The 13,662-nt window shown below is 35.4% G+C and overlaps 1 protein-coding gene across 10 annotated transcripts in view; it reads right to left on the bottom strand.

Annotated features, from left to right (window-relative positions):
- The window catches only part of KANSL1L (KAT8 regulatory NSL complex subunit 1 like), a 125,343-nt gene that overhangs the window by 16,450 nt on the left and 95,231 nt on the right, over positions 1 to 13,662 (bottom strand). For all 10 annotated transcript variants that reach the window (XM_023541866.2, XM_023541868.2, XM_023541875.2 and 7 more), the window contains exons 7-8: positions 10,660 to 10,825; positions 7,088 to 7,195 (exon numbers count right to left, since the gene is read on the bottom strand). In XM_023541866.2, the coding sequence (XP_023397634.1) occupies positions 7,088 to 7,195; positions 10,660 to 10,825 (274 nt within the window). The remainder of the gene's footprint in view (positions 1 to 7,087; positions 7,196 to 10,659; positions 10,826 to 13,662) is intronic.

Here is a 13,662-nt window from a genome sequence, read left to right as displayed (position 1 = left end):
ACAATCCAGAGCAACAAAGAGATGGGGGGAAAAAAGGTGGACAAACCAAAGTGGAGTAACGGAAGACAGTAGGAAGAATGAAGGTGACAGCCAAGAGTTTTTCTATAACCGTAAGATTTCACAGAACTCAAGTGTCAAATATGGCAAATTAAAAAAGTCATAAAGCATATGAAAGATGAAGATATCTTAGTTGTTAAAGAATAAAAAGATTACTGCAAAGAAATGAGAATCAGATGGACATACAGCAAAACTGGATGCAAGAAAACAAAATGACTTTAAAAAGCTGAAGAGACATGCATTAGGCTGGATTCTAAGATTGTCCCCGAGATTTCCCACCAACCCAAATAAGAGAAAAAAGATGTGAAATAGTAAAATAAGACAGCAGGAGTAAACTAATTCCTAAAAAAGTGATGCTAGAATTGTGCGAGTTAGGTTTTGAAATGTACGTATGCTTGGCCCAGGTAGGTATTATAAAAGTTTGTGCCCACCCCTGTTTTAACGTAACAATTTCTCTTGTTTTCTCAGGAAACCCTGGTGGTGTCGTGGTTAAGAGCTATGGCTGCTAACCAAAAGGTCTGCAGTTCAGATCCACCAGGTGCTCCTTGGAAACTCTATGGGGAAGTTCTCCTTTGTCCTATAGGGTCAGTGTGAGTCGGAATCAACTTGACCGCAACGGGTTTGGGTTTTTTTGTTTTGTTGTTTTCTAAAAGGAATTCACCACCCTCCTTGTCTTTAGAGGCATATCAAACTTTTTGTGAAGAAACCTTAACCTTCACAAATGCTGATGTGTTTTTTTTTTTTCCATTGAATTTTTTCAAGTATTTCCTTCACATTTATCTTCCTCTTATTCTTTGGTCTCCTGTAAGGTTGCAGTGGACCCTTTAAATAGGAAACGTATGACAATTTCAGAAACTAACTCCAGGCATTACTTTCACCTGTCCTATCGATAATAACCCTCCTCCCATTACAGTTCTTTCACTCCCAAATACTCTCCTAGATTCCATCCTAAAATTCTATACCTTGACCTAGCATCTCTCATGTTTCCTGCCTGCCTTTTCATTACTTCATTCTGTAATGAGGGAGAGGCAGTTATATGCCAGGCACTTGCAACACCCTAGAGATAAATGGTGAGCAAAAACAGGCGTAGTCTCTGCCCTTTATATAGTTTACAGGCCTCAGTTACATAATCTCAAATGTGTAAAATTCCAACTGCAATGTGTGAGAGAAGTACATGATGTTACGGAGAGAATGTAACTGACCTATTAAGAGCTCTAGGAAAGGCCTCCCCAGAGGGAGTGAGATTTGAAAGATGAACACAAATAGTTGGTGACAAGAGAAAAAAAATAGGAAGAGGCAACAGTATGCGCAAAGGCCATGGCAGCAAGGAGCTGGGCAGATTTGGGAACTGAACAGCAGCAGTGTAGTGGAGAAAGCAAAGGAACATGATGAAGAACTGAGGCAAGCAGGAGCCAGCCCATGCAGGTAGGGTGTTAGGGTCCTTTGTTAAGAATTTTCCTTCCTCAAAACTGTAAGTGATAGCGGTAGGGAGCAGGTGTGACATTTGCACTTTGAAAATATGACTCTGGCTACAGTGATTGGAGGAACCAGTATAAGAGATCATTAGGCTGGATTGTGAAAGTGGTAGAAATGAAGATGGAGCAAATCTGAAAGGTATAACATCCCATTGACAACTTGGCAATGGGTTTAGATACAAGAGGGTGGATCAAGACAGCCCTAGGATTCTGGCTTCCCTAGGTCGTTTGCAGTGCTATTGTGTTCCTTCTGTCCCATCTATTCACTCATAAAAATAATAAACTTTATTTCTACATAATTTCATACTTGCAGAAAACTTAAAATAGTACAAAGAATTCCCATATACTCTTTACTCAGATTCCCCAAAGGTTAACATTTTATCACACTGCCTTACCTCTTTCTGAACTAAGTTACTGACATGATGCCCCTTTACCCCTAAATAATGCATATTTCTCAAAAACAAAGTCAAGAGATTAATATTATTATCTAATCTATGCCCATGGCCGTCAAGTCGATTCTGACTCAGCAACCCTATAGGACAGAGTAGAACTGCCCCCATAGGGTTTCCAAGGAGTAGCTGGTGGATTCCAGCAGCTGACCTTTTGGTTAGCAGCCAAGCTCTTAACCACTACACCATCAGGTCAATCTAATCTATAGACCTATTCACATCTCACCAATTATCCCTATAATGTTCTTTATAGAAACTTCTGGCTCATTCATTGCATTCAGTTGTTGGGTCTCTTAAAGTTCCTGTATCTGAAATAGTTCTACCGGCTTGTCTTTCATGACCTTACCTATTTTGGCGAGTACCAAACCCACTGCCGTCAAGTCGGTTCCTACTCATAATGACCCTATAGGACAGAGTAGAACTGCCCCGTAGAGTTTCCAAGGAGCGCATTGGGGGATTCGAACTGCCGACCTCTTGGTTAAGAGCCATAGCACTTAACCACTACACCACCAGGGTTTCTTAAATTGGTTTTGTTTGGTTTTTCCTCTTGATGAAACTAACCCATCTGTTTACTCTTTAATACACTACAATTTGGCTTTTTCCTATTGTTGCTTAAAGTCAGCCGTGCTGTTGTAATCTAATGGACAATACAGGATAAATCCAAGCTCTTCGGTGAGGCACAGAAAAATCTAGTAACCCAATCATCTGCCCTTACCTTCACACGATTTACTCTCCAGGAATACCAAGCTATTCGTACGTGCTTGAACACATCACAGTGTTTTGTGTGTGTGTTTCCATTGTTTAAAACATGACTCAGTGTGGGCCACGAGTATCTGAATCATCTGGCAGGACGTTATTAAAAATGTACAGTCTCCAGCCCCATCCCAGACTTCTTTGAATTTGAGTATGCACTTTAAGAGTATGCCCCAAGTATTTCATTTGTTCATTAAAGTTTGAGAAGCACTGATTTGGAACACCTAACCCTTCTTCCTCCCTAAATTCAATTTAAGTATTTGAAGCTACACACAGGCACCACCATCTTTCTTGGAGTTCTCCTTGCCTTTTTCCTATCACCCTTAAATTCTCTTCCTCTTCTTTCCCTTAGGTAGATTTATACAGTACCTCTTCATTACACAGTATTTTAATCATATATCTGTGCCTATCACAATATGGGTTTTTTGTTTTTTTGTTTTTATCACAATATATAATAGTTATCTTTGTGTCAGCTTCCTCCATTACACTGTAATTTATTTGATTTCCTGTGATTCACCTTTGATGATTCTAGTCTGCTTGGCACATGGTAGGGGCTCAAAAAATGAACTTTAGTTTTACTGAATTCTGTAGAAACCATGATAAAAAATTAATGGGTAGCTGTTTAATCAAAGGCAGATACTTAATGTAGGATGAAATCTGTTGCAGTCGACTGCCGTTAGCCTCATGCACAATGAGATTGAACCTTTGGGATCCATAGGGTTTTCACTGGCTGATTTTTGAAAGATCACCAGGCCTTTCTTCCTAGTCTGTCTTAGTATAGAAGAAGCTCTGCTGAAACCTGTTCAGAATCACAACACACACGAACCTCCACTGACAGACAAGTGGTAGCTGGACTTGAGGTTCACTGGCTGGGATCTGAACCTGGATCTCACATGGAAGGTGAGAATTCTACCAATGAACCAACCACCTCTGCCCTCAATATTCTTAATTATTCGAAGTGGGAGTAGTAGGGAATGAGAGATTGGGACAAAAAATAAGAATTGAGTACTTTGCTAATTTGCCTATTATTATTGTAGACTTCAACTCAAAAGCATTCCATCTCTATCTTAATTTGCCATTACTAACCTGTCCTTACATTATTGCTACATTACTACTATTCTGGCTAACATATTTACATTGGCTTCATTTTTTAAGTTAAACAGTAGAGCAACGTTAGAAGAAAAATAATCACCTAATCTCACTTAACAAATTTCATTTTCGCATACTCCCTTTCAGACATCTTTCACAATTCATACATAATACATTCTAAATATGAAATTTTAATTTGTAATTTTAGTAAGAACTAATGTATAGCTTAGTATTTTATCTCATAACTCAATCTTCATTGTTATTTTTTTAAATGGTTGCCTAACATCTTCTGATCAGGGATGGTATCATTTAGCTATTTCCTAGCTTTTGGACATGATAGTTGAAATTATTATCATAACCATAGTGATATTACTGTTATGGACATTCTTATATGCATACATATATTTCCTTTTTTAAAAAAATTAGCCACAGGAATAAATTCCATTGAGTGTAATATATAAAAAAAGTACCCAAACATAACCTATACTTGCCTATTATTCCTTTAGTCTTTTTTCCCTAGGCATAGACAATTGCCCTTTGTCCTCAGGGCTCTTTCTCTTTTTTTTATTCTCTGTAACTTTTCACTGTAGAAGATTTTCAAGGAGAATAGACTAATGAGTGCCATGTGCCTGTCCTTCAGCAGCAACAATGAGCAACCATGCCCAATCTTGTTCATCTCCCCACCAACTTTTTTTGCTGGCATAATTTTAAAGCACATCCCAGACATATCTTTTCTTCTATAAGTATGTCAGCAATTACATATGACAAAATTAACAATAATTCACTAATATTATCTAACAGCTAGGCCATGTTAAAATTTCTTTGATTATCCAAAAATGTGTGTACTTGTGTGTATGTATGTATAGATGGTTCGTTCAAATCAGGATCCCAACAAGGTTTACAAGTTGCATTTGGTTGATATAAAAACATGTTTACATGTTATAATTGTACCATACGTAAAATAAAATCTTTCATCCATTGTTTGATAAATGTTTCCATCCTTATGTGAACTTGTAAGTTTTTTTTTTAAGGTATTCTTAAAGGTTGCAATAGACCACTGAAGTGGATAGCTTAACCCGTATCTCTATTACGCTCTTCAAGTTGTTTCTGATTTTTCACTATCACAAATAATGTTAGGATGAAGATATTTGTGAATAAAGGCAGTTTCATATTTCGGATATTTTCTTACACTAGGTACTTGGAAATGGAATTACTGGGTCAGAATAGAGTTAACAGTTCAGTAAGCATTGATTTTGAGCAGGTACAAAAGTAATAAGGTTGGTTTTTTACCTCGGTGAGCTTATACAAAATAAGTATTTTAAAGGCTTCCAATGCACCTCATAGTGCTTCCCAAAAGGTCTGTATCAATTCTTAATGTTATCTAAAATATTTGAGGGTGCTGATTTTACTACAGCCTTGAAAAACTGATTATTATAATGTTTAAACTTATTAATGTAATAAGCCAAAGTATTAAATACTTAGCACAGTAGCTGCCACATAAGCTCTCAGTAAATGGTAACTATTATTATAATTTTCATTATTATTATTATTACTCTCACCTAGTATTTCTTCTAATTCTCGTAAGACACCATTTTAATATTTATTTAATCTATCTGTAATATATTTTAATGGCCATCCATTTTAGTTTATTTTAATATGCTGTATTTTTATGAAGTAGGGGGTCTCATTTTAGTTTGTATTTTACAAACAGTCATTATTTAATGCCACTTCTTGCAGAGAAAGTAAAAGGTTAGTTCGTTGTTTAGAGCATGGACTGTGGGCCAGACTACCTATTTCTATGCTGACTCTTAACACTAGTCCACTGTAATATGAACACTTGGGTTTGATTAGGCTTTTCATTTACTTCCAGTGATCTGGTTTCCATCAGTACCACACTATTTTAATGATTATAACTTTATAATACATTTTTATATCTGGTAGTAAAACCTCCTCCTTATTGATTTTATTTTATTGGCTGTTCTTCAACCTTGTTTCTCTGAGATAAACTTCAGAATAATTTTGTTCTAAAAGAAAAACGCCTGTGTGGTTCTGATTAGAATTATGTTGCATTTATAAATTAATGTAGAGAAAATTGACATCTTACATTACTGTTTTCTGATTCAGGAACAGGATATTTCTCTCATACAGGCAGGTCCTCTTTTTTAAGTTCCTCAGTTAAACTTCTGAAGTCTTCTCATGAAGTTTCTTGTTAAGTTTAATCCTAGATATTTTATATTTTTATTGTTCATGTGTCTAGGATAATTTATTCCTTTATATATTCTAAGTTGTTACTGCCAGTATTTATAAAAACTACTTATTTTTATAAATTTTGAAATCTGTTACCTTTCAGAACTCCAGTCCTAACAGGCATTCATTTGACTCTTAATTTTTGAGGTAGATAATTATTTCACCTTCGTTTTTATGAGTTTTTGATGAGAAGATTTTAGCTTTGACAAAATACGTTGATTTGCTTTCTTTCTTATTCTGATTGCTTCTAGGAATAGACAATATCCCCACCCCCATTCAGAGAATTCATAAATATTGCATTCTAATTTCTTAAATTTTGTAATTTTAGTGTGTTATTTTAAAATTCTTGGAACCAACTATAATTTATTTCATATGAAATCATTATGTAGACAAACCTTTCTCAAAAAAGACTAACAGTAGTTTATTGAATAATTCTTCGCCTTCCCATTAATTTATAATTTTTCCCTTCTCATATAATAAAGTATGAGCCTGTGTGGTCTGCTCCATGGATCTACTGTCCTAAATGCAAGCAAAATAGATTCTATGATATTACAGATTTATGTCATGTTTCCATATGGGGTTGGGATTGATTCTCTCAATACTTTTCCAGCAATTCCTTTTCTATTTCCCCCTTCTTACTGTTGCAGTGGGCTTTAGAATTATTTTGTTAACTTAAATTCTAATAGAACATAAAGTTACACTGCATTAAACATAAATAGGAAGAATTGACATCCTGATACTATTAATCCTACCATTCAGAAATGGTTTCTCCCTGTTTATTTAAATTTTACTTTATATTTACTAATAATACTTAATAATTTTCATTTAGTAAGTATCACACATTTCTCCTGGGTTTTTTCTGTGTATGTGTGTGTGTGTGTGTTTATGATTTGTGAAGAGTGAATATTAAAAATTAAGCATTTACATTTATTCCTTTGTTAGATTTTATTGCCTTAGAAGACATAAGTACTAAGTATGAAAGATGTGAAAAGTGCAAGGTTTGTAAATGTAACATACCAGGTGATGGTGATATGACACACTCTCCTACACATTTATTTTCAGCAAGATCTCCTTTTATTTCAGTCTTTTTTAACAATGTTTCAAGCTGAAAATGAAGAGGCACATCTAGAAAGATAAAGTAAAAAACAAGTATTTTCAGTGAACTCTACTTCTTAACAGGCTGTAATATTATGATTGCTTTTGTTAGTTGGAATCGACTCAACAGCAATGAGTTTTTTTTTTTTCCTATAAAAATAGCACATAAGCTTAGGAAAATAAGCAAAAGGTTAAAAAGTCACAACCATCGGACATAGCAAAATTCTTTTTCAAGCATGTTGGTAGCAATATTTTGGAAACAACCAATCATATGTACTAAATAAAAAAACTCACAGATGAGCAATGTCATAGTACATTATGTAAAGTCAATAGTAAATATTAATAAACACTATTCTGTGAATTAAAAAAAAATTTTTTTTATTCACAGATTAGTGGAAATAAATATGCCAAAGATGTTTTTAATAAAACATATAGTCAAACCCACTGGATTCTAAGTCCATACCTTCCTCATAAAGTTTGCATTTAAAATAACGAGATTCCAAAAGATATGACTGACTTAAAAAAAAAATTAAAAAACCCACTACTGTCGAGTCGATTCCGACTCATAGCGACCCTATGGGATAGAGTAGAACTGCCCCATAGAGTTTCCAAAGATATGACTACATTGTTTTAATTACTTAGAGGAAAACACAAATTCAGATGCAACCTATTATGAAAACATCAAGTTTCACATTCCTTTTTTTTTTTTTAGTTTGCTCGTTATTATGATCACAAATGAATCTACTTTTACAAAGATTAAACACCTAATGACTATCCTTCCTTTACATAGAGACTTAGCGAGACATTGTAGTATAAAGCTAAAATTAATATTAGGTGCTGCCTTGACCTCTAAAACCAGGAAGGCCTCCAAAGGCCTCACTGCAAGTTCTCCTACCCACTCTGCTCCTGTGGATAAGGTCCCTAGTCAAATAACCCCTCCTTATCATGGGGACAGGGACAATACCTGTTCATCCCTGAGTAATGGACTTTAGTTCTTTGCCAGCCTAGAGAATTACTCAAATGAACCACTCATATCCTCCTGCAAGAATTGGGGTCACTCCGCCCTCTTGTTACTACACCTGCGTCCTACATTCCTACTTGTTTACTATATTGCTGAGTGTAACCCTCATGTGACCCTGCATGACATGTGGTGTCCTACTCTCCTGGTCTGTGAGTATTCATGACTGATAAACTGCTGTTGATCTCATCTGTCCTGTGTTTGGTGTTATATGAGATTGGCCATTTCTATAACCCTAGGGCAAGAATCCCTCCTTCACTACCGGGATGAAGAGGAAGCAAATAAAACAGATGTTCAATTTACTGTGTTTATATTCTGACAACCATACAGGTGCTAAGTAATAAAGTAGATGTGCTTCATATTAATTAAAGGTTGATGTATTTTAATGGCAGGTCTACACCTGCAAAGATAATGGGTTCATGAATATCATCATAGAGTTGTTCCAAGGGACAGAGATGGGATGAATTTCAATCCTAGCACTAGAATATGATCATATGAAAATATAAATTAATTATTCTCCCTTAAAATGGTGCTTAAACATTTTACAGTCCTTTTATTTTCCAATTACCTAAACATAAGTTTGTTTCTCCAAAGAAATATCATTGGCTGTTATAATGAGAATATTTTCAGTGTTCTTCACAAGTTGTGGGAAAATGTGATGTAACTAGGGAAGGTCTTTGTTCCACCCATAAGCCTTCTTTAGTACCTGCCCTGTGACCTAAGGATTTTTTATCAGAATATTTTATGACGCTTTATGTACTTTTTAGTTTACATTTCAGTTGTGTTAAGTAGAATGCAAGTACCTTTAAGGCTTTATTTATAGTTACACTCCTAGCACCAAGTATGATGTGTGTGCCATTAAGTCGATTCCAACTCACAGCAACCCTACATGACAGGAGACCTGCTCCACAGGGTTTCCTAAGTTGTAATCTTTACAGGAGCAGACTGCCAGGTCTTTTTTCCTGCAGAGTGGTTGGTGGATTTGAACACTGACCTTTCGGTTAGCAGCCGAGCACTTCCTCTCACACCTAGTATCACCCATTGCATCAAGTCAATTCCAACTCATAGCATCCCTATAGGACAGAGTAGAACTGCCCCATAGAGTTTCCAAGGAGCACCTGGTGGATCTGAACTGCTGACCTTTTGGTCAGCAGCTGTAGCATTTAACCATGTCACCAGGGTTTTCCACACCTAGAATAGTGCCTAGTATATGCAGGTATTGAGATCTTTATTAAATGAATGCAAGAAGGAGCAGATAACCCTAACTAGTAGGTAAAGAAGCTAATCTTATGTATTAGAGGGGACATAAGAGACTTAGGATGAAGGACATTTATACCAGGCCTCAGGGTTTACTTATAAGAAAACAGAAATAAAGAGCAATGGTTAGAAGTATGGCTCTAGAGACTGATTACCTAGGTACAAATCCTGGCTACACCATTTACTGGCTGTGTAATCTTGGGCAAATAACATCTTTAAGCTCCAGTTTTCTCATGTAAGATGAAGATGGCAACAGCAGCTATCTCATGGGGTTGTGTGAGAATTAAACAATGTGCTTAGTATACATAAAAAAAAAAAAACTTTTTTTTTTTTTTTTTTAGGGCCCCATACATGCCAAGATCAAATTTTGGCTGCATTATTGCTATTGATTATTGTTTCTCATCATTAAGGTTTCTTCAATTCCTGCCAGCAATTTATTTCAAAGTATGGTGTAGCTAAGAAGCCACACTAATACCAGTAAAAACTAAACTAAGAATCAAGGCAGCTGGATAAGTAAAAAAAAATCGTGCTTTACAAAGAGTGGTTCCTTGATTTTAAGAATTTAGAAGATGATCAGAACCACAAGTTAAAAAGGAAACAAAAGCCCATTATCCTCCTATAAAGAACAGAACATGAGACAAGCAGTGTGAACGGTGTTTCCTTTTTTCCGGAGATATTTACTTCAGTTCTCAAATAGAAACCAAGAGCTGGACATTTAAGGCCACTTTAGGGATGTTGAGATATATATGCCTCCTATACTCAGTTGTATATTACAGATACCCCTGAGGTTCAAAAGTTTACTATACCTAAACATGGACAATCTTCTTCCCTCTTGGTGAAATTCAATGCAGATTTCAAATAAAGGAATATTATAGGTCAGAGAAAATAATCTCCATGTAAAACAAAACATTAGAACACTGAATTACTGAGAAGTAGCACAGTCATGTTACCAATAAAATGCTAAAAACTTAATACTCAAAAGGAGATCAAAGGTTATTTTCCAAGATAAATCAAATTGGTTTCCAAGGAGTTAGAAAATCAACTTACACAAACAGAACATTAACTCGGTACATGACTAGATTAGTTCCTCTAGAACTGTTTGGTTCTAATATCCAGTGATAAAATAATACAATAAAAATTAATTAGCATCCCTGTACGTATAAGATTAGATTTCACCATAGAAAATAGTTACTTAGAAATTTTACATGAAGAGGCTTACCTGATGGTAATGACAGAACAGAGTGGAAAGAGGAATCCAACTCTGATAAACGTTCTCTTGGTAGCTGAGACTTTGAGTTGCATTCACAGCTACTCCAAGTTGAAGCTGATTGCAGGCAAGGCATTTGTGTAGTATTTAAGAATGTTGTCTCTTTTGAAGGCAAAGTCTGCAAAGGGGAAAAAAACAGAATTTAAGGACTCCATTTTTGCTTGAAAACAGAATCAGAGGAGTGTGTAACAGTTAAGATACAGTATATGAGGACACTGAATAAGTCATCATGGAGAAGAACTTCAAAATGATGTAGAATAGGTGAGAGACACTACAGATGAATGGGCCATGGATAGTGTTTAACTAACCCCTTTTTCCAGTTTTTCAAAGTGAAGAGCAATGTCTATGAAAATAGGTCTTTCCCACACCTTAAGAAATCACAGTAGAGAGAAATGAGTCCGAGGAACTTTGGATCAAAAGAAAATAGTTACACAATAGATCAGTGAGAACTGTAGGTGATGGTGAGCATGCACCATGTTAAGACCAGTTGCGTAGACTGTGTTCCATCTTGCAACCTATTAAACAACTAATGAATGAAACTGGAGTCTGTCTTAAATTCTAATTTTAGACAATCTCTACACTGGAATGACAGTGAAGTACTGTGAGTACTTTATGTTGAGTCAAGTTAAAGTAATTTTAAAAGATAGGAAATATGCAGTATGTTACATTACTAAGCTTCTTAAGATAAAGCTACAATTTGAGGCCAGGAATCTCAAGAAAATCATGTTACTAAAGTAAAAATGTTATGTTACTGCATTAAAAAATACATATTATTCTACTTAATGATGGATTTTAAGTTATTCTAGTTATAAAATCAGTATATAATCCATGAAAAACTGTAAAACAGAAAAGTTTGTTTTGTTTTAATTAATAGGATTAACTTGGACTCTCTTCACTTTTACCTCTACCTCCTACAATAACATTAGGGTTGATCTGTTTATATAACTTATCTTTAAAAAGATCATAATAACTGGATCTTCAGATGATATTTTTAAACATTTTTATTTTATAAACTTCCTTTAGGCTTGTCAACTTTCTGGAATTTGAGTTTTCGGAATACCTTTGGCATTTCCTGTTTCCACAGCACCTTGGGCATATCTCTACCATAGCATTCAACTAGATTTCCTTTGGACAATGAGTGTCTTGAAGGTTAGGAATACAATTTGTTCTGTCTTCTACCTTGGGCCTGACATAGTCCCTGACATACAGTTAAAACTTGAATGCTGACCAAGTGAATTTTGTCTGTTTTTGCTTTCAAAAATAAAAATATCACATAAAACATTTCAGATGTATACCTGAGACTGTTTCTTCTTTGGGAAAAAGCAAACAGTCCCTACTTTTATATGCTAAAATTTACCAACTAATCACTTCCCTTTATAATCATCAGCCAGGACTTAGGTCACATAACCATACTTAACTGCAAGGAAGGATGGGAAATGTAGTTGCTATTCTGGGTAGTCAAGTAAATTGACGAGTTTTTATAAAAAGATATACCATGTGGATACATGATTACAAAAAAATGAGTCACTTCGAGATTTATTCTCATGATATTACCCAAAAACCCAGTGCTGTCGAGTCGATTCCGACTCATGATATTAAAAAATTAGATGCATATATTTACCAGGAATGGTGGCTATTTATTACTTTTACAAGATGAATTGGTACTTTTGACTCATTCCAGAATTATTTATTCCTTTTTGACGCACTTTAGAAATGTACATTTCTAAACTTAGAAATAACATTTACTTAAAAACTACCCCAAAAAAAGTTACTAAACCTTCCTTTTTCCACAGATGGCTAGAACATTATGAATACAATTCTTTTTCTCTTACAATTTTCCAAATACAGGAAACACATTAGGCAATTTGAATCCTACACAATTATGGAGACAAGTGAGAGACATCTAAGTCACGGTCCTTCCCCCCCACACCCTAACCCCCTCCCCCCACCCCAAGAGCAAGTGAGGCCCAGGAGAATGAAAAGGAATGGATGGAGGAAAAAAAAAGGACAAAGGGATTCATGTAAAAAAATAATTATTTTATTGTTGTTGAGGATATATACAAAACATACACCAATTCAACAGTTTCTACATTATTACACTGATTACATTCTTTGAGTTGTGCAACCATTCTCACCCTCCTTTTCTGAGTTGTTCCTCCCCCATTAATATAAACCCCTTAGATTTCCTATCTATAGAGATTAGATAGATTTTAAAAGAGCATAATGCTCAAGGCAGACATTTTTTACTAGTTAAGCTAAACTACTGTTTGGTTTTAAGAGGAGTTCAGGGGATTTTTGGTTTAAGGTTTAAAGAGTGTCTCAAAGCAATAGTTTCAGGGGTTCATCCAGCCTCTATGGCTTCAGAAAGTATGGATTACATGAGATTTTGAAATTCTGTTCTGCATTTTCCCCCTTCTGATCTGGATTCTTCTATAGATTCACTGATCAAAATGTTCAGCAATGGCAGCCTGGCAATGTCCAATTCTTCTGGTCTCAGGACAAAGGAGGGAATCAGCCTCACATTCCATTTCCTCCTCTTATTACCAACTTTCCTTCTTCCTCTGTTGTTTAAGGTGAATAGAAACCAATTGCTGAGCCTTGAACAGCTGCTTCCAAGCTTTTAAGACCCCAGGCACTAGGTAACAAATTAGGAGGTAGAGCAGCACTAAACACATCATCAGGCCAATTAACTGGGATGTCCCATGAAACCATGACCCTAAACCTCCAAACCAAGGAACCAAATCCCAGTTGTACATAAGCAGCCTCAGCAGCTACTTTTTTTTTTTTTTGGTCACTGTTTTAAATATATCTATCACACAACTTTTGCCAATTCAACTTTTTACAGGTATACAACTTATTGACTGCAATTACATGAATCGGCTGTGCAACCCTACCCTTAATGTGATTTTTCTATCACCATAAACCAAAATTTAGTATTCCATAAGCAATATCCTC

This window comes from Loxodonta africana, chromosome 6 (assembly GCF_030014295.1).
Source record: "Loxodonta africana isolate mLoxAfr1 chromosome 6, mLoxAfr1.hap2, whole genome shotgun sequence".
Classification (NCBI taxonomy): Eukaryota; Metazoa; Chordata; class Mammalia; order Proboscidea; family Elephantidae; genus Loxodonta; species Loxodonta africana.
Note: the sequence above shows the minus strand (reverse complement) of the source record. Positions and strands in the feature narration are given on the sequence as shown.